At 40.6% G+C, this 24,331-nt stretch overlaps 1 protein-coding gene across 4 annotated transcripts in view; it reads left to right on the top strand.

The window, feature by feature from the left end:
- The window catches only part of PTPDC1 (protein tyrosine phosphatase domain containing 1), a 32,031-nt gene extending 12,243 nt beyond the window's left edge, over positions 1-19,788 (top strand). For 3 of the 4 annotated variants that reach the window (XM_083603025.1, XM_083603026.1, XM_083603024.1), the window contains 9 exons: positions 5,405-5,497; positions 8,375-8,546; positions 9,312-9,392; positions 9,581-9,699; positions 10,386-10,523; positions 11,573-12,717; positions 14,803-14,988; positions 16,547-16,657; positions 19,016-19,788. In XM_083603025.1, coding sequence (XP_083459151.1) covers positions 5,413-5,497; positions 8,375-8,546; positions 9,312-9,392; positions 9,581-9,699; positions 10,386-10,523; positions 11,573-12,717; positions 14,803-14,988; positions 16,547-16,657; positions 19,016-19,132 — 2,154 coding nt within the window. In that variant the 5' untranslated portion in view covers positions 5,405-5,412 and the 3' untranslated portion in view covers positions 19,133-19,788. Of the gene's footprint in view, positions 1-5,404; positions 5,498-7,207; positions 7,976-8,374; positions 8,547-9,311; positions 9,393-9,580; positions 9,700-10,385; positions 10,524-11,572; positions 12,718-14,802; positions 14,989-16,546; positions 16,658-19,015 lie in introns of those variants that run through there. The other variant, XM_083603023.1, reaches the window with a different exon arrangement.
- Positions 19,789-24,331: the final 4,543 nt, after the last annotated feature.

Here is a 24,331-nt window from a genome sequence, read left to right on the forward strand (position 1 = left end):
GGGATGACGCAGAATAGAAGAGATTGAGGGGGTGTGACTTTACTTGGAGTAACGCCATTATCTAAGAGAAACTGCTTTTCTTCGTCTCTCTGTGAATATTGAATAAAATATTTGGTAAGAACTCTTCTTGTTTATCTGCTTCTTGGCTGCCACCGTGGGAGGGATTTGATTTCCTGAAGCCTGACAAGAATTGTGCTTGTGGCAGAGGAATTCAAACCCCAGCCAGGCAGGGGTGGGAGATGATGCAGTGGCATGACCACCACAGCATCCACAGCTGCACTGCTCATGTTGACCCGGGTGGAAGGCAGGGTAGGCAAAAGCCTGCTCTGGACAACACCAGTCTGGAGTTGGCATAGTCACTGGGCCTGGTGCTGTTGGGTGAGGGCAGTGAGGCTGGTTGGGGATCCAGGAAAGCCCATACCAGTTCAGCCCCATCCCTGGAGCTTTCCATGGGCTACTGCCAGTGGGAAGCCTGCCAGACATCAGAGCAGCGGCTGGAATGTGGAGCAGGGAGCAGTGCAGTAATCCTGGGCTAGGTGGAGGGAGACCTCCACTCCATCCGCATGCATTCTAACCCAGCAGATCATGGTTTTGGATTGCATTTGCAGCCCGCCCAGTCTAACAGCAGAGCAATGTATGTAGCCCTTTCAAATAACCACAATTCTACTGATCAGGTCAATGGGTTGTTGAAAGTTCCCTCTTTCCGTGCTTAACAGCAGATCAGTGGAACTTCGTCTATAAAGGCACAATTCGGCTGCTCCTTGCAGATTCTGTTAGATCAGAGAACTGGGACACATGTGGACCTGCTTTGATTGAAATAAATAGAGCAAGGTTACAGCCTTGGTAAAATACGGTAATCTCTCAATTTATAAAGACTGAAGCGGAGTTTCCATTAAGCAATTGAGTCTTGAATTTTGATTTCTGACTCTGCTCTTTCAAAAAATACTCTCAAAATTGTTCACTAAATGGATGAGGGATAAAGAAGGAAGTGCTATCAGTAAAGAAGTAGGATTAGAACAGTTGGCCACTTGTGCCCCTGCTCAGAGACTCTTGCCTTAATATATAGGAACCTCTCAGCATCATTTGCCACAGAAGCAGGGGTAATCTAGGATTTAACATATAACCTCTTTAATTATAGGAGTGAATCATTAGTTTAGCCCAGCAGCCTATGCAAAACCAGGAAATTATCTGGCTAGGCATTAAAGTTTAAGACCAATTGTTAAAAACAAAACAAGGAGTAGTGAGTTCATTATGTTGTAATGAAGTAATAAGAGCAATACCAGTGCTGTAATCTTTATCTTGTTTGGATAACTTCAAGAATGATGAAAATAATCTGAAGACTAGATTGTCCAAGAGGGAGAACAGCCACCCGATACAAATTCTGTCCATTAATATGTCCCATTAATTAGTTCCAAGGAAGAGAGCAGCATGTTAGTGAAATGTTTGCTGAATGGTAGCTAGACACAAGCAGTGGAATAATGTTCTATTACAAACCATTTGATAGTATGCTGTTTCTTAAGAATAGCACAATAGGTGCCCTGACCATAAGTGATGTGTTTGTTCATGAGGTAAATAGGTAATGCATATATGTATTTGTATGCTTTATTTCCATTACATGTGTTAAATCAACAATGTGGGGAGGGTGTAGTTCAAAGTGAGGTGACACGTTTCTATTTAACCATGCTCCCGAGATTAATGTTTCTTAACTGTCATGGCAATGGAGGTGCATGTTGCATGGATAAATGTAGTTGATCTGATTAGTCCAATAACCTGACTATCTAGAGCCATGTGGCTTTATTAGCTCTGCAGGAGAATTAGGAACATGGCCTGAAATAACATGGAACATTGTTGTCTAATTATTCAATACCTTCCAAAATTATTTACATAAATACGTAATGAAACATTTGTTGATGCAAACCTTTTGTTGGTAAATATAAATAATATCTGTTTATACTCTTTCTGTTCAAGAAAAAAAAAGACTTTTTGTAACATAAAAAAAGATACTTCATTTTATAATAATAAATAAATGCAACTTTCATTGATACCTTCCTGGCCGCCCCAAGAAAACCATCACTCCTCCATTTCTGAGATTGGGCTGGCACAGTCCATTTTCCAGCCACTGTATGACGTTCATAGAATTGTAGTGCTGGAAGACACCCCACGGGCCACCTAGTCCAGCCCCATGTAATTCCCAAATCTCAACTAAAGCATCTATGACAGATGGCCATCCAACCTCTGCTTAAAAACCTCCACTGAAGGAGGGTTCACCACCTCTTGTGGGAATCTGTTCTACTGTCAAACAGCTCTTACTGTCAGAAAGTTATTCCCGATGTTTAGTCAGAATCTCCTTTCTTGTAACTTAAATCCATTTGTTCAAGTGGGGGAAATCAAGCCTGCTCAATCTTCCATGTGGCAGCCCCTTACATATCTCCTCTCAGTCTCTCCTTTTCCAGACTAAATATACCCAGCTCCTTCAATGGCTCCTCATAAGTCTTGGTTTACGTTGTCTTATGCAGAGTCAGACTACTGGTTTTTCTAGCTGCATTCTGACAAGCAGTGGCTTCCCAAGGTCTCCTGCACAAGCCTTTCCCATCATCATGTACCTGGCCATTTAGGTATTCAAAACGAGAGCTACCTGGACAGTAAGCTGTATGTCCCCCACATCAGTCTTCCCTTGTATTGCCCTGTAGTAGAGGCTGTTAGTTAGTGTTATTGTGTTAGCCCAGGATATTTTGCTGCATGAAGCTGAGTCCAAATGGTGCCTCTCCTATTAGGGCTAACACTTTGCAAAGTCTTGCTGCACCATTCAGGCACTGGTTCCTGCCTGGATCTTTGACTTGCCACTACTGCCACAGTGCTGTCTGAGATAGCATAACACGGCCTGCCCCTGAGCCTTCATGTTCTCCATCTCAAGAAATAAAAAATACCCCTCTCAGACTTTACTACCCATCAGGGTTTTTTGATAACACATGTATTATATTTCAGCTATGCGTGTTTGAAGAAATGTAGCATCTTTGACAACTGTTAGTGAGGATGAAACATCTTTATATATAGATAATAACTGAGCAATGCTACAAGAGGGGGGAATTGTGTTTCCTGACAATTTTTGATGTGGATATGCAAGTGAAGTTCTAAAGAGCTCTTGTTTTCCGTTGTAATTAGTCATCACACTTTCCTTTCTCATATAAATGCAGAGGTTGAGCATTACTCATAGTACAGAAATTGGAACTGGTTTGACAGTAAATTCATCTCTCTCTCTCTCTATATATATATATTAACCAAAACTTTGTAGGTTTCTGGAAGCCGTTAAATAGCATTGTCTGTATAAAAGAAAATGCATATTTAGGAGTGAGGGTGGAAGAAAATAAATCCAAATTTCTGTAAATCTTATTTATTTATCCCCTGCATTTCCAAAGTGGCAAACAATACATAGGCCTAGTTTGCATGACCCGGTATGTCTCCTTTTACATAATGGGGCCACACAGATGTGTAGGCTCCTGGAAGGGCGCTCATAGAAACTTTGCTCCCCCCCCCATCCTTTTTCTTTTTCATTTTTTTATTATTTCACACACACAAAAAGAAATATAGAAATAAACAAATATCCATCACCTCCTAGCAACTAAAAAAGAAAGAAAGGAAAAACAACAATAACAACACATTAAATAGTGCTCATAATATGTTTAACATAAAAGTGACTTTTTTTCTATATAACTGAATTCCATTCTACTCCTTACTTCTATTTCTTATCAATTATTCACTGCCATATTATAACAGGTTTTGGTTTTGATATTATTTATTCTATCGGTTTTCCATCAAACTTAAAACTCCTGCTGAAGTTATTCAAATGCTGCTACAGACTTCAAACTGTCATTACTATTTTTCAGATAAATTTTAAAAACTTCCCATTTTGAGATAAATACTTCCTTTGATTTATTTTTTATTCTTTCTGATAAGTTATCTAATTCCGCATATTCAATCATTTTTTGAGTCTACTCTGATCTAGAAGGGACTTCTTCGCTTTTCCAGTTTGTCGCAATGAGTATTCTTGCTGCAACCGTAGCATAAGGAAAACGTTCCTTTGCTTCTTTTAGGGATATCCGAATCTGTGATTCCCAGTAGGTAAGCCTCTGTTTTTTTGCTGAAAGATATTTTAAACATTTTTCCAATCCTTTTTCCACCTAGCCATGCTGAGACTGTAGCGAGTTGTCTGAACCAGGGTTTTTGGTTAATCTCTCTCCTAACCATGAGCTGCCATCAAGAAGAAACCATAGTTTGGCTTAATGTGTTGTGCAAATCAGGCCAATGTAAAATGTGTAATTATCTTTCCAACCCATTAGAGAACAAACATACTAAAACTCTTTAATCATAGGTGTATTTTTTCATGGAACTAGTAGTCAGCACTGAGAAATGCACATTAAATACTATTCTGGGTACTTCTACTGACTTTATGCTTTTTTAATCACATGTTCATCCTTCCTTTCCTCCAGAGGAGCTTTCAAGTGCCTCTTGTTTGTTCTCACATGTATGTAAACGTGACAGAGCTGCTCTTAAAGAGAGTCTGCAAACTTGTTGCAATATAATGTGACTCTTTCAGTAGAGAGCAATTGACTGTGTTCTCTGCTGTGGGAAAAGCTTCCATGTGCAAATCCTCTGGGGATGTGATGTTTCAGGTGACAGGACCTTTTTTAGATGCATCTAGATCAGATCTAAAATTGGCATAAAATTTGCCTTCTTTAGTTAAGAGACTTTATTGTGCCTTACCATATTTAATTTGGAATCGCAGCTCAAACCTCACACTTTCTGAACTAGCACAAAAGTGCTTCTTAAGAGTTTAAGAAGGGACAGAGTGGTCATCTACTACATTAAATTCATTGGCAATAGATTCAGGACTAAGAAAATACTTCTTCCCTTAACGCAATTCATTTACGTGGTTTCACTCAGCAGTTTCTACACATTGCACCATCTTTTGCTTATAGTATTGATATGAGTTTGTAGATGCCATACACCCACAATCATGTTGTTGTTTAGTCGTTTAGTCGTGTCCGACTCTTCGTGACCCCATGGACCAGAGCACGCCAGGCACTTCTGTCTTCCACTGCCTCCCGCAGTTTGGTCAAACTCATGCTGGTAGCTTCGAGAACACTGTCCAACCATCTTGTCCTCTGTCATCCCCTTCTCCTTGTGCCCTCCACATTTCCCAATATCAGGGTCTTTTCCAGGGAGTCTTCTCTTCTCATGAGGTGGCCAAAGTATTGGAGCCTCAGCTTCAGGGTCTGTCCTTCCAGCTGCTCAGAGATTGGGGTGGTGTGCAACAGTACATTCTACCTTGGCTTTCCTCCTCTGGCTATTTTTGAAGATATGCAACAAACCACAACTAAGGTTAATGTGGCAAATGTTTCAACAGGTACTGCGATGGCTGCAGGAGTCCTGTTGGAAAATGAATTACCCTACTGTTCTCTGGTATCAAGCAGTGCATATCTTGCAACCATGAGTTCAGGTAAGTGGGCTTTTTGGGGGGAGGAGTTACTTTTAGTAAATTAAAATGTGGGATAAAACAATGAAAAAAACCCAGGCTATTCTTGCAAATTGTGATGTTGAAAACCAGATATCTCCCAGCCCTAGTCCCACACCCACACATAATTTGGATTTGTATATAAGGAGCAACATTGGTCTTTCCCATAGATGTTCCTGTTTGTGTTTTCCCTGCTTTTAAATTTGTTGATTCTAATCTGTTGAACCTGTGTTGTTGTTGTTGTTTTTAAAAAAACCTGCCCAAGAATTGTGTAAAAGTACGCAGTCAAGCAATTGTAAATTTGTTTCTGCAGTTTTCTGGTTTTGTGCAAGTTTAGAGATATAGATATTACCCAATGGAAGAGGTTCCCCCTGTTTCTCCTCCAGTACACTTCATAGGAGGGACTAGGGTGGAAAATCAGCAGCTGCCCCAGAAGCAGTGCTGGAATAATAGCAGAATGCAACAGAGGGAGGATATTGACAATGCAGGATAACAAATGACCATTGTCATGACTTGTAATTCTGATTCATCATTTTGGCAGAGTGCTTTTAAGGTCAGTGAATTAAGAAAACAAAAGTTGCAGAATATGATTAGGCCTTTTTTCTCATGTCCGAATCTCATGTCCCTAATTGTCCAAAAAAAAATATTGATCGGAGACCTGGGATAAGAACTCTCTCCACCTTGCTACCACAGGGAGCTACTTTGGATAGCACTGTGATCACTATTTGCTGTTGATTCAGCAATATCATGCCAGGTTCTGGGCACCACTAAATATTACAATTAAATGTTTTACTTTTTTTTTTTAATGAGAGAGATTGTTTCGATTCTGTGGAGAAGTCTGTACCTTTTGGGTTTCTTCATTTCTTGTTTCACCTGATTTCTATTCCTTCAAAAAGGATGGGCAGGGGGAGAAATGACATAAGTACGAGCTCCTGAGGATTGGGCACCAGTATGACTGCTCCAGGTTATGCATGACTTCCTACACATGGCTGTGCTGAGAGGGCCATTTGGGTTGGGAAATGTATAAACTGGGGTGTAGACAAAAAGGAAGTTGAAAGCTATGTGAACCAGTTGGCACAGCTACAAGATTTCCAGTAACTCCATTTGTGATGTAGTCCAACACCTTTTAAAGTGAATTAAAAGACTTGTCCTGTTTTGCCATTAAATTATAGTTAAGAACCTCAGTTGGACTGAAAGAATATGAGTGACTTCTAGTGGTTTCTGGTGGAAATTGTAAGGTATATTCACAGAAATTCTCTGGTGGTGCAATGTGCTGTGACAGGCATGTACTTAAGAGTGCAGTCTGTTGTGTATCTGCTTATGCATTGGGAAGTCGCGGTGTAGAAATTCCTGCTGGAGACTAAGTAAGCAAATGAATAAATCCATTTTTGGATTGCTGACATATTCTTTGATGTAAAGTGCTCCCAGATACTGGCAGGACCGCTTTGGATTGCTTTGTTGTTGTTCATACTATGAGGAATTATTTTACCCCTCATCTGTTTCCTTCACCCTTCAAGTAGTATCTATACATTCTTTTACAGATCTCATAAAATAGCAGGATAATTTATTTTTTTAAGAGTAGTGTTGCTTTTTATTCCTGCTGATAAAATACTTTACAGATCTTAGTGTTTCTTTAGAAAGCTTTATTTCTACACTAGCATTAAAATTCAAAGGCATGATAGTTATTTTGCTGGGGAAATGAGTGTGTTATATAATTTCTCTCCAAGAAAAGGTTAATTCCCCTTTTCATCCTTTTACATAAGGCTCTCCACGCACTTCTGATTTTCATCTTCCAATCCGGCATGGGATGTTCGTTGACACCTTAGTCACGATTTCTTGAATTGTATTAATATCTGAGGGTTTTGTTTTTAAAGAAGAAGCCTCTTCTTGTCCAGGCTGTTGAGGTCTGTACTTCAAATTCCAGAAACCTTTCCTGTTCATAGTAAATTATTTGGGAGTCCTGCTGCAGTTTGGAATGATCTGCTTCAAGTGATTCTAATCCTCATCGGCAGTGGAACAGTTTGTCCCACACAGAATCAATGTATATAGAATTCAGCTGCCAAAAGGGTAGCTGCCACTAGTGAGTTCATTGTTGGTTTCTATGGAGACAGAGCAGCCTATCCTGAACAGCTATTAGATCATACAGAAAGATGCATGTCTCTGTGCAAGTTCAGTACTGAGCAAGTCAGACTTCTCATTCAGTTTGACTTCCTACAGCATTTCTAAACTGCTCCAAGTAGTGGGTGACCATGCAAGGCTCACCCAGAAGACGCTTGACAGTGAATATTTTTAGCAACTTTTTTCAGGGCCGGAGACATTCCTCCTCTGATCCTCTTCTCCGCATACTCCAAAGGCGACGGAGCTCTGTTGTAGAGGTCCTCTCGACTTCTACGCATAGAGTTATGGTGGCCATTTCCTCTGTAAGCCCCGAGGAACTAAATGCTGCTTTCCATGAGAAAAAAAGTAAAGTATTGGCAATTTCCTTTATATAAACTGGACTTGGGTTTTATGGCAATGTGTCTAATCTTGTTCTCATAACTAATAATAGATTAAGTTCTTGACTCTTTACTTATCATTTTATACCATCATAAAAGCTCAATGTTATTTTTCATGGAACTTTAGTTGAGAAAATAGCATTTGCTGCTTCTAGATAATGACTGACAATTACTTTATTCAGGAGCTGCTACATACAAAGACCCTTGAGAGGGAAACGTTAAGACAGAAGCCAGTTTTCAGTAAATGTTTTAATGATCCTGATTGCTTTGCCTGCTTTGAAATATATACTGCATACATTTGTTTTTATATGATTCACAAAAGTTGTATGATGAAAGATTTTACTTGGTCTTGCCTTTTGTGTTGCAGGAAGGTCTAGGCGTCCGACTGCGAAATACACAAAAGTTGGAGAACGTCTTCGCCATGTCATTCCTGGTCATATGCAGTGTTCTATGGCATGCGGTGGTCGTGCTTGCAAATATGAAAATCCAACTCGGTGGAGTGACCAAGAACAGGCTGTGAAAGGGCTTTACTCTTCCTGGTAATGTGAAGCAATTAGCTTCTACTAGATTTCTAAAAATGTTGCTTTTATATGTCAAAGGTTACCCAGAGTTACTTGTGAGCAAGTCACATTGAATTCCATTGAACTTCTGAGTAAACAAGTTTAGAATCAGGCTCCACAGTCAGTGAAAGAGAACTAGTTTTATATAGATTTAGATACTTTATGTTTTAGATGTGCAGACCAGCTTAAATACAGTGCTAGTAATCATATTTTACATGAACTACATATGTGAAACAGGTAAGGTTCCTTTTGAATTCTGTGTCTTTGACTTATGCTCAAAATGTGTATGTTAAAATTCTGTTGGTAGCATAGGCTTTTGCTTTTTGTAGCATGGTTTTAATTTCAGAATTTTTTTACCACAAACCATATTTTAATTTAATTGAAATTTTAGAATTGAATAGTAAGATTTAGATGTAATGATAGCATTCTCAAGCACTAGAGTGCTATTTTATAAAGCTGTTAAAAGAACATTTTAAAGAAATGTATAGTTATTTTGTGCATGGATATAGAAATAGAAATCTGAATATTCTGTGCTATCTGAATATTCTTATCACAGTATCTTGCACCATAATGTAATTTTGTTACATAACGTTTTTCAACTAGAGATAATAGACATTAAATGGTTTAAAAGCACACAGTTATCTAAGGTGGCATGGTTTGTTATTAGAAAATTACAGCTGAACACCAGCTAGGAAGTATTTTAACCCATAACTGCTCACTTCTTCTCTTCCTGCTCCTTTCCAGGATAACAGATAACATTTTAGCCATGTCTCGACCATCAACAGAACTTATTGAAAAATATAATATTATCGAGCAGTTTCAAAGGTAAAAGAAATAGACTGGTAATGAATTATTGCAGTTCTTACAGCTGTAAAGCTGACCTATTATTTCTTTTCTGCGTTGGTTTGGAACTGTTCATAACAATTCTGAAGTAAGAAGGAACGTTGGTGGGGATATTGATTGTGGAAAAGCATGCACAGCTCAATAATGTGCCTTCTTTTTCTTTGCCTAAGATGTGGCATAAAAACAGTAATTAACCTTCAGCGTCCTGGAGAACACGCTAGCTGCGGGAATCCACTGGAACAAGAGAGTGGTTTCACCTACCTTCCTGAAGCTTTCATGGAGGCGGGAAGTAAGTTTGCTCCTGCTGTTGTTCCTTGTTAATTATAAAGTGTGGTGCTTACAGGCTGTTTCTGCCACCTACTTCTTGGTCGCAGCTAGCTGAGAAATGTTTGCCAAAGAAAATAACTTGCAGCTAATGAGAAAGTTGAAGAAATACACAGCTCCACTATGGAGCATTATAGATACTAAATCTCATAAACAGCCATAAAATAAGCAGCTGAGAGTGGATAGCTGTGTTTAGTATCTGCAGCTGTGCATTTCGCACATTGGCAAAGCAATAGATTTGCATGTGGCTTTTATTGCCTTCGCTGCAATCAAAAGACTTTCCCTTCCAACGAAAAGACACTGTTGCTCATTTCAGTAAGATTGACAGCTGCTAAGAAAGTGGGGATTCTGTTACTTCCCAAAACATTATGTTACATTGTGTGTGTGTGTGCACGCACACACACACACAGCAAAATCCTTACTTGTTACAGGTTTGATATGCCATGTTTTGTGTGAAATGCCTTGACTAATTTGCAATGTGGCATTTGCAGTTCTCATAAGACGATATACTAAAATGGAGGAAGACAAATACAGGCTAAAAATTCTGAAAAGCTTTCTTAAAACAGATCCGAATATTTTTGTTGCAATATGAATACAATGAGCTGTGTATGGTCTTTTGATAATAATGATGTTCTAAACTGTTTTTTCTAGTTTATTTTTATAACTTTGGATGGAAGGATTATGGTGTGGCTTCTCTCACTACTATCCTCGATATGGTAAAAGTGATGACTTTTGCCTTACAGGAAGGGAGAGTAGCTATTCATTGTCATGCAGGACTTGGCAGAACAGGTAAAAATGCTCAACTATAAATTCACTGAGAATGTATTGTTATAAAATGCAAAATAATGATAATTTAGATTCCTTGATTCCTTTGTAGATTCCTTGATACATTCATATAATGAAGTCTATTCTGATAGAAATGCTAGCACAACGCCCTCATTGTTTCAAAGGCTGCATGCATGCATTTTTCACAATTTTCTTCTCAGATGCGCCACACAACTCCCAAACTGGTCTTTGTGTTCAAAGGATTTGGCATGAGAGCTTTTGTAAAGGGGAAATCGGAGGTGGGGATAGCATTTCTAGAGGCACTTGCTATTTAAGAAGCTTTTGTGCCATATCCATGAAGTGCCTTTTCAACACCATCCCACTTTCCATGCTCATACTTAAAAAACCCTACTTAATTCTCTTCCAAAGTATCCCTGAGGCATAAGTGTATTCATCTAGCCCTTTTTGTAAAAAACCCAAAATGTGGTAACAGGAACAAGGCCACTCCTTCCTTCCCCTTATAGGCACCAATGCCTTGTAATTTTTGCAGCTATTTTGCTTTATTATTGTTAAGAACTGCTTTCTCATTCCTCTAAATCAGGGGAAGCACTGCTAGAAAAGCTCAGTATGTGCCTTCCCTGACCTCCATTCATCCGCTAGTAAAGACCTATTGGTTTCCAAAACAATTTCCCAATTTTTTCATCTCCCGTTTTGGGTGATGATGTAATCCTTAAGTCAATTTGTTGCCGCCTACTCAGTGTAGATGTTTCAAGGTTGTTGGTTTCTAATAATTTTTTGTTCTGGAAGCTGTTCTATGTTTCTATAGCAAGTAAATGTGCAATTCTTTATATAAATAAACAAGTATGGTGCAGTGGGGGGGAAATAATTTGGAGGAGCTCCTACAAGGCAGAATTGATTTTCATAACTGGCGGCAGCTTCAGCTAGCCTGCTCTATTGGAAGGAACATGAACCTGCATCCATACGCTCTGTGCTATTTTGATAATTACATTTTTGTTTTCACCTAACAAATTTAACATTTCCTCCTTCTTTTTTGTCCTTTACTTACCTTCCAGGTGTTTTAATAGCTTGTTACTTGGTTTTTGCCACACGAATGACAGCAGACCAAGCAATCCTTTTTGTCAGGGCGAAAAGGCCTAACTCTATCCAAACCAGAGGACAGCTGTTGTGTGTACGGGAGTTTTCCCAGTTCTTGATTCCTCTCAGGAATGTTTTTGCATCCTGTGAACCCAAAGCACACGCTGTCACTCTTTCCCAGTACCTGATCCGGCAGCGGCATTTGCTCCACGGTTATGAGAGCAGAAACCTCAAGTATGTGCCAAAGCTTATTCATCTGGTTTGCAAATTGCTCTTGGACTTGGCTGAAAACCGGCACGTGATAGAGGAACTTGTGGACCTTCCAGACCTGTCCGCTGAGATTGAAGAGACTGTTTCTCAGCTAGCTTCTACGCAGCTTGATAAAGAACTGACAAGGCAAGACAGTAGTGCTTCAGAGCCGTTTTCTCTCTCGGGAGCCAATCCTCTTCATCCCAATGAACATGAATGTGATCCTCTTTGGAAGAGGAGGAACATTGATTGCCTTCAGCCTCTGGCTCGTGCAAAAAGGCGCCTGAGCTACAGCGACTCAGATTTGAGAAGAGCGGTGTTTGTCTGTGAGCAAGGAGAGACCCCCTGGTCGGTGCCTGTGCAAGTGCCACTCTGCAGCAAAACAAACCCGCCGAACAATTGCCAGACTCTCAAGGTTGATTTAACCCAAGAACTCTTAATCCGTAGTACATTTACTTTCTCGTGTCAGGACAGGACGCCTTTAGATGGAAAAGAAGCTAATTCTCCATTTTTCCATAAAAGCAGGTATCCCGGAGAAGTGCAGCGTAGCCAAACCTTTTCTTCGGGCCTTTCGAGTGATCGGAAGGAAGAGGAGGCGGAGGAAGACGAAGAAGAGCTAAAAGCACTAAACTATAATTGTGGCAGAAAAGCTAATAGCTATGGCAAAAAAATGTGGTCCTCTGAGGACTCGGACGCTTCGAAAGCAGAGCATGAGATCCGCAATATTCGGGATCTCTGTGAATCAATCCCCCATATCGTTGTGCAATCAGAACTAACTCTGGAGGCACGAAGAACGTTGGCAGCCAAGGCCCTGGCAGATGTGAATGAGTTTATGGGATCAGAAGAAAAAGAGAAAAAAGTGGAGATGTGGCAGGTATTTTCATTTTGTAAATGTTGCACATGTGTCAGGAGAGCACCTCCAGGAAGGGGAGGGAGAGAGGCGGGAATCCTATAACATCTTTGCTTTCAGAGAGCATAAAGTCATACCAGTAAAGGCCATTCTTCCTACTGAAGCTTATGCTATCAAAAATATAAAGCTATATATAGAGAGCCAGTGTGGTGTAGTGGTTAAGAGTAGTGGACTCGTAATCTGGGGAACTGGGTTCGCGTCTCCGCTCCTCCACATGCAGCTGCTGGGTGACCTTGGGCTAGTCACACTTCTTTGAAGTCTCTCAGCCCCACTCACTTCACAGAGTGTTTGTTGTGGGGGAGGAAGGGAAAAGGAGATTGTCAGCCGCTTTGAGACTCCTTCAGGTAGTGATAAAGCGGGATATCAAATCCAAACTCTTCTTCTATAAAGAGAACATACTCAGGGGTGCTTACTATGCCCTACTTCATGCCCTTCAACGATAAGACGCTGTAGCCACTAGCTTTGTTGTATTTGCTTAATCTAGGGACAAGCAGGTGTTCTTGTTGTACACATGCAATTAACGTGCAAAGCTGGGCTCTAGAACCAGACTTATGGCATCTGTAAAAAGACTACTGCTCCTCTTTCAGTTGCGGCAAAGTGAGTACTTCATCAAATTGGTGCACACTCCCCTTCAGTGCTCCTTCATAATACTTGAGCAGATATTTTGAGGAACATGGGAATCAGCTCTTTACCAAAACACAGCCTGAAACCAAAATGGGCATGCAATTGCAAAAGGTTTTAAGCAGTGACAAACCCTTTGATTTTTGTATGAATGTGATGCAGTCTAAGGGCAAACTTCCTGCTTATGAGTCAACACAGGGTCCTAAACCCTCTGCTTACATTAAATCCTAAAACAAGAGCAAGGCATTTGTAAGAAAGACTGTGTTTGAAGCAGCAGGTGCTTTAACACATACCTCCCAGCCATTCCCCCCTTGCAGTTGTCCTGGGCAGCGAGGTAGGGATTGAAGGCCAGTCGTGGGCTCTTTGCATGGGGTACCCAAGAAGTTAGGGATGTGGGTGGCGCTGTGGTCTAAACCACTGAGCCTAGGGCTTGCCGATCAGAAGGTCGACGGTTTGAATCCCCGCGACAGGGTGAGCTCCTGTTGCTTGGTCCCAGCGCCTGCCAACCTAGCAGAAAGCATATCAAAGTTCAAGTAGATAAATAGGTACCACTCTGGCAGGAAGGTAAACGGTGTTTCCATGCTCTGCTCTGGTTTCGCCAGATGTGGCTTAGTCATGCTGGCCACATGACCCAGAAAAACTGCGGACAAACGTCGGCTCCCTCAGCCAGTAAAGTGAGATGAGCGCCGCAACCCCAGAGTCGTTTGCAACTGGACTTGACTGTCAGGGGTCCTTTACCTTTATCTTTTACCCAAGAAGGTCAAGGGCACTGCGCCCTTGGTCTTACATGACTTGTCTCATCCAGGTCAAGGAAGCCTATGAGGAATGCATTGGCTGAAGGGGGCCCAGATCCTGGAGCTGGCACCACAAATGCATCCAGGGGTGTTGAATCTGTTTGCTTCTAAACTGGACCCAGAAAGTGGAAGGCTTTGGGGAAACTAGTTTGACGGTCCCCAACAAATGCTGTCTGCCCCATATCCCCATTATCTTCTCTCTCTCTCTCTCTCTCTCTCTCTCTCTCTCTCTCACACACACACACACACACACACAGAGAGAGAGAGAGAGAGAGAGAGAGAGAGAAAACATAAGCTGCCTGAAGGTATTATTTTCCATACAATTGTAAATGCATGGAGAAAGAGAGCAGGTCTGCCTCTGCTGCTCCTGTCACATTCCCAACAACCCCCCTCCCCGAAGACCACGGTCACATAGAGTGCTAAATCACAAATGGAACAAATGCTCTTCAGACATTTCATCCCCCATGCATGTATGGCAGGCAGGGATTTGGGAATGGGATAAAATTGCCTTTCTTCCTTCCTCTGTGTGATTATACCAAAAGGGGTCTGTGTTTATAGAATTCTACCCTAATGTTACTAAAGCAAAGACAATTTATAGAAAGTTGACAAGGATTTCTTTCTTTTTTATCTTTAGAAAGAACTGAATTCTCAGAATGGAGCCTGGGATAGGATATGCGGTGAGACAGATCCTTTTATCCTCAGTAGTTTGATGTGGTCCTGGATAGAGCAACTTAAAGAACCTCTTCTAACCAAAAATGATGTAGATGTGTTAGCAAAAAACAACGTAGACCCTCAAGAAGCACTTAAATTATTAGACAAGGTAAGCATTTAATGTATTAAGACAGTTATATACCACTTTTCAGGAAGACCTCACAAAGCATTTTGCATAAGATGACACAAATGCGGCATACACATCTCCTTGCCTTTGGTTGCTTCCAGACGTCATGATTTATTTGCACATAGTTTGCAGGGAGTTTGTGATGTCAGCTATTTATTGAGCATTCATTCTAATATGTTTGTTCAGAGGTTATACAATGTTGCATAAATAGTTACCCTATACTTCCCAGTGCATTTTCCTGTCACTTTCCTTATCACAAAAAGTACAGCTTAACAAATGTACATTCACTAAGGCCTCTTCTTTCATGGTACTTGTATCTGTCCCTACGTTTCTGCATTCCCTCTTTCATATTATGTGGGTTCCTTTGTTATTTATCTTTTGCATGACCCTTAAGTTTGCATTTCCCCCCCTCCTGTGTATGTCTACACCGCTATGAAAATATGTCCACCCTTCATTTTGCCTCCTATACCATGTCACTCTCTGCTTTTAAACATGTTCATGTTCTCCTTTTACTAATAGCTTTTACTTTCTTTTCTTGGTAACTTATAATGGCTGGGTGGGAGAGCCCTATAAGTGCATGCTGTATTACATATCACTTACCTTTTTTTTTGCTACCGATCTAGAGGTCTTATAAAAACTATTTTTTGTCCAGTCTACTGGGTGGCAAATGTTAGTGGGGCAGTATTTAAGAGAAATGTTCTTTTCCATGTATGCTAGTCACCTGTGCTCAGAATTTGTAAATTTTTGATGGGAAACCTTTTTGTTTGTTGCATTTGAATACATCATTCAAGTGGACATAATTTACTGAGTAGCCTATATTCAGGGCTGGATTAAGATCCTTAGAGGCCCTAAGCACTTAAGAGATTTTGGTGCCCCCATTTATATCAAATTCAAAATATAAACCACAGTAAACCATAAAATAAAAATTTATTTTTCAAAATGAAATGGAACCTACAGTAGGATGGAAAATAATGCTTAGTTTTCTATATTTGTATAAATAATGTTTATTTTTGTTCAGGTGGTAAATCTGGCAGTTGGGAATTTTCTGTGGTGCCCCCCTTCCCTTGATGCCCTAAGCATGTGCTTATTTTTGCTTTATGGTTAATCCAGACCTGCCTACATTTGCTATGAGTGAATACTGTTGATAAATGCCACTGACTTTAACAGGCTTAAAGGGGAGGAGCACCTGTGGCTCTGCAGACATTCCTGGACTACAGTTTCCATCATCTCTGATCATTGGCCATGCTGGTTAGGGCTGATACGAACTGGAATCCAGCATCCTCCAAAGGGCCACAGATTCTCCACCCTTTTATAGAGGACATTTTGTGCTTATGCAGAAGAGGGCATTTCAGCAGGTGTAGTTTGCTCTTTCACTAGTGGAAATCACAAAGGTGATTGTGAAGGAAAGAGTTCACGCTCTCTTTATAGAATCGTATAGCTTCAAGCATGCCAAATGCTGTTGGATTGTGGTCGGTATCTCCTCCACGTTGGTGTCTTTAAAATATTTCCTACCTAACAATGTCTTTCCGCTCCCCATCAGGGAAAATATCACACTATACTGTGCATTTTAAACTGCGTGGTGCAATTGCAGACCATACCAATGTACGTGGAGGACCTTCTCCTTGATCGTGCCATTAAAGCATTTACAAAGGCAAGTGGAATGTGAAATTGTGATCTTTTGTAACTCACAGACTAGCCTAGAACGCTGACCATAATTAACCTGATGGTAAACTATTTCCAACATTGCACTTCATGCAAAGAATCTGAACCAAATGTACTGTACGCTGGAACCAATTAATGTGTGGGTGCACACCTACAGAGGGCTATAGAATTCTGGTGTCAATCAGTGTCCACACGGAGCTTGCTTGCTTGCTAGGGGTGGGCACCACAAAACAAGATTTGTTTTGGACCTTGATCTGGCGATTTGGAAAGCAAACTGATTCAGCTCTGACTGCTTCAGAAGCCACCCACTTGGCCTCTGCTCCCAATTACAACCTTGCTTTGGGGGGGAAATGAAGCTCTGTGTCTCCCTATGCTTTGAGAGATTGGTTCTTCAACACCTTAGGACATGTTTTCCGCCGGATTTTGATGAACACCAGTTCGCTTATAGGAGAAATAGGTCAACAGATGATGCCATAGCCACAGCTTTTCACCTTGCAGCGAGTCATCTGGATAGACCGGGGAATTATGTCAGAATGCTGTTTACAGTGGTACCTCGGGTTACATACACTTCAGGTTACAGACTCCGCTAACCCAGAAATAGTGCTTCAGTTAAGAACTTTGCTTCAGGATGAGAACAGAAATCGTGCTCTGGCAGCACAGCAGCAGCAGGAGGCCCCATTAGCTAAAGTGGTGCTTCAGGTTAAGAACAGTTTCAGGTTAAGTACGGACCTCCAGAACGAATTAAGTACTTAACCTGAGGTACCACTGTACTGATTATAGCTCGGCTTTTAATACCATCCTTCCGGACATTCTTATTAAAAAGCTGAAGGACCTGGACCTTTCCCCTACCATCTGTGATTGGATTAAAGACTTTCTGAGGGATTGCACACCAATAGTGAGGATTGGGCCTGTTACATCTACCTCTCTGAAGCTCAGCACTGGCACCCCACAGGGATGTGTGCTGAGTCCCTACCTGTACTCGTTGTATACATATGACTGTATTTCATCTGATCCATCCACTGCAATTATTAAGTTTGCAGATGATACCACCATAATGGGTCTAATTACAGGTGGAGATGAATTAGCGTATAGGGAGGAGGTTCAGAAAGTCTCCACATGGTGCCTAGAGAACACCTTGCATCTAATTTTTAATCTTTGTTGGAAGCCGCCCAGAGTGGCTGGGGAAACCCAGCCAGATAGGTGGGGTACAAATAATAAATTATTATTATTATTAAATATCAGCAAGACAAAGGAGATGGTGTTGGACTTTCGGAGGAAGAGAGGGGAACTAGCCCCGTTGTATATCGGGGGGGGGGGCTGTGTGGAGAGAGTCTCTTCCTTTAAATTCCTGGGAGTTTACCTTGAAGACCTCACTTGGAAAATCAATACAACCCAGGTGGTTAGGAAGGCCCAACAGAGACTCCATTTCCTCAGGGTCTTGCGAAAGAACAATGTCAAACAAAAATTGATGATCTGCTTTTACCAGGCCACAGTAGAAAGTGTCCTTTCATACTGTATTACAGTGTAGTATGCTGGTTTGACAGCCACAGTCCCTACAGAGGGTGGTGAACACAGCGCATGATATCATGGGCTGTCCCCGGAGTTTGCTAAATGACATCGCGGGAGACCTTTGCCTCAGGAGAGTGAGGAAAATTCTTAGGGACGACTCACACCCTGGCCAGCACCACTTTAATCTCCTACCTTCGGGCAGGAGATACAGAAGTATAGTCAGCCACACCAACAGGTTAAAGAACAGTTTTTATCCATGGGCTGTTGGGCTGCTGAATGGAAAAAAATAGTGGTGTGATTGACTTCCGACAAGCACACAGAGCACGGACAAGACTGAGTGTATGTGGGGGGGGGGCTCGTTTAATTTCACTGCGCACAGGTGGTATAGTGAAAATAAAGTTTGTTTGTTTGTTTGTTTGTTTGTTTGTTTGTTTACTCACTCACTCACTCACTCACTCACTATTATGGGAGTAGTCCGGGGGGGGGGGGGACAACCGCAGATGTAATAATTTACTTTTTGACAAAACTGCATCCATAGCAGTTCACAATAGATTTGAACAGCTAATTTTGCAAGCACTGTTCTCTATTTAGCTCCTGCTACTCCATTTTATAAACTACATCTAATAGCCATTGTAGTTCAAGTGGTAAACTTCAGATATTATTCTAGTACTAGGTGAAATGAGACACTCTGAATTTGTATATGCAGGATTCTATATGTAGGATTTATATTTCATTTTCTGTAGACACCATTGTGTTTTGAATTAGACAGTACTGTCTTTCGATAAAGCCTGATATGTATGTGTTATAATTTTATTAACTTTAAGTTTGCTTCCGGCAGGTGAGTTCTGATTCGGAAGGTGGATTGGACATTTACAGCATTCTGAAGAATATTTTTAAACAGATACTGGAACACCAAAGACAATACTCCAGAGACCAAACAGAAACCCTCTTTTGATGTTTACATGCTAAGCTAGTTTTCTGCAGCTTTCCAAGACTATCTTTCCTTTACCATCCATTGTTATATTTTGTATTCCTTGGTTCATGTTAACTAATAACGTTGGTTATTAAATAACCACAACTAATTCTATCTGGCTCTGTACATAAGTTAATATTTAATGAGTTGCCATTTTGTGTCTGTACTGTGGCATTTTGTATTTAATTTATTGATTTTAGAAAGTTTATCATTAATAAGCTATTTTTTTCACACTGAGCTATTGCCATAATTTCAGTGCCATGATACGCAATGGTTTATTCCGTTAAATGTTTGCATATTAACACTAAGTATACAAGATGAAGTTTACGACAATGGTATTACATTTTATTTTGTGGTGAGTAAACATTGGCTTCTATTAATGACTGTTGTACAAATGTACAGCTTTTCCTCTGTAATGCCAAAACAAACATGTAGGGGGAAATAGAAACTTGACGTGCAGCACCAAGATAGGCAATCAATTGCTCATAGATCCTTTTTAGAAAATTGAGAATTTTGACTTTATAACACCATATAAATTTATAATTCTCACATTTGTTGGGAAAACTGAAATGTGAGACCTGTATTATAGTGTCATGGAGACCAGAAGATAAATAAAAAAAGAAAGTTATTGTTTTAAAGTCTCTTCATTTCCTACATAGATTACACTGGGCAACAATTTTTTACTTTTTGAATGTTGTCTAGATTTCTACAACTGATTTAGGGTATTTTTGCACTGCTGAATCAGGAAATGGCATTTGTTTCTCTCCATCAGGTCAGGTTTACTGTAAACTGAATGGTGGGTATTGATAAAGGTAAGTACACGTAAATTGCATGTTGCTTCACCATTTTTCAAACTTCAAGGCTTGAACTTCCATTTCTTGGAACTCCTGGAATGCTCAGCGGCAGGGAGGTCTCTCTTCAGAGTCCAACAGTAGTCAGCCATCATGACTGCGTTCCAGCAACCCTGATACCTGGTCTCCATCTCTTTCATGTCCTGATGGAATCTCTCCCCCTGCTCGTCACTCATTGAACCCAGGTTCTCAGGAAACCGGTCCATATGTGAAAATAGGTAGTGCATCTTGACGCTCATGTTGCAGCCCAGGTTTCTGAAAGCAGTCAGCATGTTGTTGACAAGTTCTGCGTAGTTTCTGGCCTTATTGTTGCCAATAAAGTTCTTCACTACCAGAACAAATGCCTTCCACGCTTCCAGTTCCACTTCGTTCATTGAGTTTCCGAACTCTGGATCTGTGATGAGCTGACGGATCTGAGGACCGTCAAAGATGCCAGCTTTCAACTTCTCCATGGTCAATCCTGGAAAAGCCTGGCACAAGTAAGTGAAGCAGTCACCACCCTTGTCCAGAGCCTTGGTGAACTGCTTGATTAAGCCGAGCTTGATGTGCAGCGGTGGGAAGAGTATTCTGTCTCTGTCCACCAGAGGGTCATTGATGACGTTCCTTTCTTTGCAAGGCACCAATTCCTCCCGCACAGGCCAGTCCTCCTTCGTGTAACACTGAGCACGGACCCTACTATCCCACATGCACAGGAAACATGGGTACTTGATGAAGCCAGACTGTTGTCCCAACAAAAAGTTCACCGTCTTCAGGTCAACACAAATAAACCACTTATGCTGATCATAACCAATTTTCTCCAGTACATACTTCACCGCTTCATAGTTCTCCTTCAGTGTACTCGAGTGAGCCAGGGGTATAGAGGCAAACTGGTTGCCGCTGTGTAGCAGAACACATTTCAGTGATCGCTTGCTGCTGTCAATGAACAGTCTCCAATCTTTGGGTTCGTACTGTGGCACTCCAAGCTTGAGCAGAAGCTGCGCAATATCTGCACAGTACACCAAGTCCTTCTCTTCCGAGAAAAAATAGAGGTACTCTTGATGCCTGTTGCGGAAGAAGCTAATGCGAGCACTGTCAGAGAGGAGGTTTTTTTCCCTTCAATCTGGATGCCAACAGTTCGGCAGAGTCCTTTGACAAGCTGAGGTCGTGAACTAGATCATTCAACTCCTTTTGGGAAAATGGATGTGGAGCATCATCTTCAAGAACCACTTCTTCTTCATGTCCTTCAACACTGGAGGCATCTTCGTCACTAATGTCAGGAAGTTCTCCGAAGACAGGCACTGGAATTTCATCACAATGAGCTACAGGACGACGTGCTGATTGAAGATCAGGATACTTCGTGGGGCGGCTGCCCCATTAACTTAGTTTTGATCCCCCAACTTTATGCTTTGCCGCACCAATTTATGGAAGATTTCGAGGTTTTATGACTTCAAACTGATCCCTTTTCGACATAATCACCCAGAACTATCGGACCTGAATACTTCTTGTCATTAAAATAATCATTTCCAATCAAAACAATTATTCGACATGGCATTTTACCCCCACCAACTTCTTCTAAAATGCTCCACACAAGCGTACATGTGAACAAAAACGTAAAAAAACAACATGTGGCCGTAGCTCAAAAACTTGACCTGATTGAGCAAAACCAATGTGATTTTTGCATTCAGCGCATCAGATTCGTCCTAAATCAACTGAAAAAACGCAGACAACAAATTTGTTGTTGACCAGTGTTATTGACTGGGGAGGTGGTGAGTGTTGCTCGTGACTCTTAAGAAAAAAATTGTATTTTGTGAACATACAAATCAAATCAATCAATATATCCAGAGCCTTAAAACTGGAATATTGCAAAATATCATCTCATTCAGACCTTGTTGAGGCAGAATAAGATACGGACAGTTTTATCTGTCTTCCTAGGGTTAGATTGCTGCTTGAGATTTTGAGAAGTTCTGACACCTTTACTTAAAAGAAATATTGTTTAACAGAAGATGGATATTAACATGGACTAAAAGTTTTAAGTAATATTTAAAAAAAAAAATTATGAAACCGGCAGATGGAAAATCAAGTTTTCTTTTTGCATCTTTTTCTAATGTTTCTTTCTCTTGCTCTCTCCCTCTCCTTTTTATTGTCCCATTCCGTTTTCTGTTTCCCATCTTCGTTTCTCTTCTTTTTCTTTCTTTGGAGTCCAATGTTTGGGGGGTGGTAGATGGTTGATGGAGGACCCTGGGGAAGAGATAGGAAAAGGTTGGTTTCCCAGTATGAGAAGCTGGGATGAGAAAGGAAAGATCCCAGGTGAGCTGGGAGGAGCTACTGAGGGTAGTAAGGACTAAGAATTACTTTTAAGAGAAGACTCTATTCTACTTATTCAATCCACCTCCGGTTTTTTTGTAGTTGTAATTTGACTATATTGTGGGGAGAAATGAATAGATTTTTTTTAAAAAAAGGAGATCATTTTGAGAAGCTTTTAAAACTGCCACTTGTGTTTCCATGCTATTTTACTTGGGGGTGGGGGTGGGGGTGTTGCTGCTGCAGTGGAATTTGCTTACCATGAAAAATCATGTGAGAAGGGTCAGCAGGCAGAAATTAAAATGGAGAGAATATTATCAGGCCTGGTGTGTTCTTATGTATCTAAATTTACCAATCAGGGACTCGAGCTCAAACACAACTGTCCTATCTGGCTGATGAAATAGCAAACAGACCCGATGGCTATGCTATCCATTGCTATGATATCCATCCAGAGCAATCACTAGTGGTGAGGTGGGATTCAGTAGTCTCTGCTTGCTGTGGATCGGAATAAGTCAATTAACTGAAGCAGTCAGTTACCTCATAAGCAAATTGTATTTTTTCAACTCTTGGCTACGGTGTGTGATTCTATGCCTTGCTAGACAGGGGGTGGGGGGCAGGAGATAGATTGAGTTATATCTTCCCCTGGCTGGGAGGAAATGCAGATCTTCAGTTCACCACCACCACTATTATTATTATTATTATTATTATTATTATTATTATTATTATTATTATCATCATCATCATCATCATCATCATCAGGACTTCAAAGCAAACATCAATTGTAAGTTTCTCTGCTGGAAATAAATCTAGTGACAAAAACAAACCCCTGTGTTGCAATACAGAATAATCTGCTAATGGCTAATGAATATAGTAAATGTGTTATTATTAGTAGTAGAATGTCATCCAAAATGAAATGAATTGCTGGTTAGCTACACTGGTTAGTGAGTTCTGATCCACAAGTATTACATTTACCTGTATGGATATTCTATCGAAAACTATTTGCTGATGAAGATTCATCTTCGAAACAGTTGATTCAATCTGGATATACTGTCTTGGACATCATCCATTGAAAGACGTTGTGGTGTTCCCCACCAGCAATTCATTTCATTGACTACTTGGTTATGGACTGATATATATATTATTTTGAAGTTACTGAATTGTAAATTTTGGATGACATTCTACTACTAATAATAGCACATTTAGTATATTCATTAGCCACGTGTTGCGGCTGTATTTGAGCAGGAAATAAATCTAGAACAGCAACTCCTGTCAGAGGCAATGTGGTAGTGCTTTTACCAGACAAAAACAGCACTGAATCTAACCCTTCATCTGTCAGCAGGCCCACTGCTGCTTTGGAAAGAGAATGCACTGTGGGAGTCAGGTGGGATTGCTATCAGAAATTATTGTCAATGGCTCAAACCCAGTCAAAGCAATGCTTTCATTGCTGACACAATAGCTTGCTTCATTTTTCATAATTCCTCATAGCTATCCCACCTGACCCCCACAATGTACCACCAAGATGTTAACAAGAAATTCATCTGGCTTTACTGAGATACTGAGGTGAATTTAAAACTGCAAATTGATCAGTGCATCCTTCCCTTGTAAAAACTTTGGCCAAATAAATACAAACTATTGGATTGTTTGATTGGTTCTGTAGTCCTTTACAGTATTTCTTACTGAAATTATGCTAAACGTCCTGGGAATATATTAAACTTGTAACATCACTACTGCACCAGGAGAATATGAATATTGAGACAGCATTTAAATGGATTGGGAGGTATTTGCAAGAAATGTGAAATAATTGTTTTCAGCACTTTTTTGTTGAAGCATATGAATCTGCTGAACATGAAGCACTACCATCAGAACGACTTTGTTAATTCTCACAGAGGTTTTCTGACACTATTGTTAACAGTGATGCTATTAATTTTGAAGGAAGTAGTGAAAATGAACCTTAGTGAGAAGGCCTTATAACAGTGTTATTGACCGTTGCACTCACGAATTGGAAAACAGATTCAGGGAGAGACAATTCTGTTATAATAGCAGCTTGCAA

The sequence above is a fragment of the Podarcis filfolensis genome (assembly GCF_964270895.1).
Source record: "Podarcis filfolensis genome assembly, chromosome: 2".
In the NCBI taxonomy this organism is placed as follows: Eukaryota; Metazoa; Chordata; class Lepidosauria; order Squamata; family Lacertidae; genus Podarcis; species Podarcis filfolensis.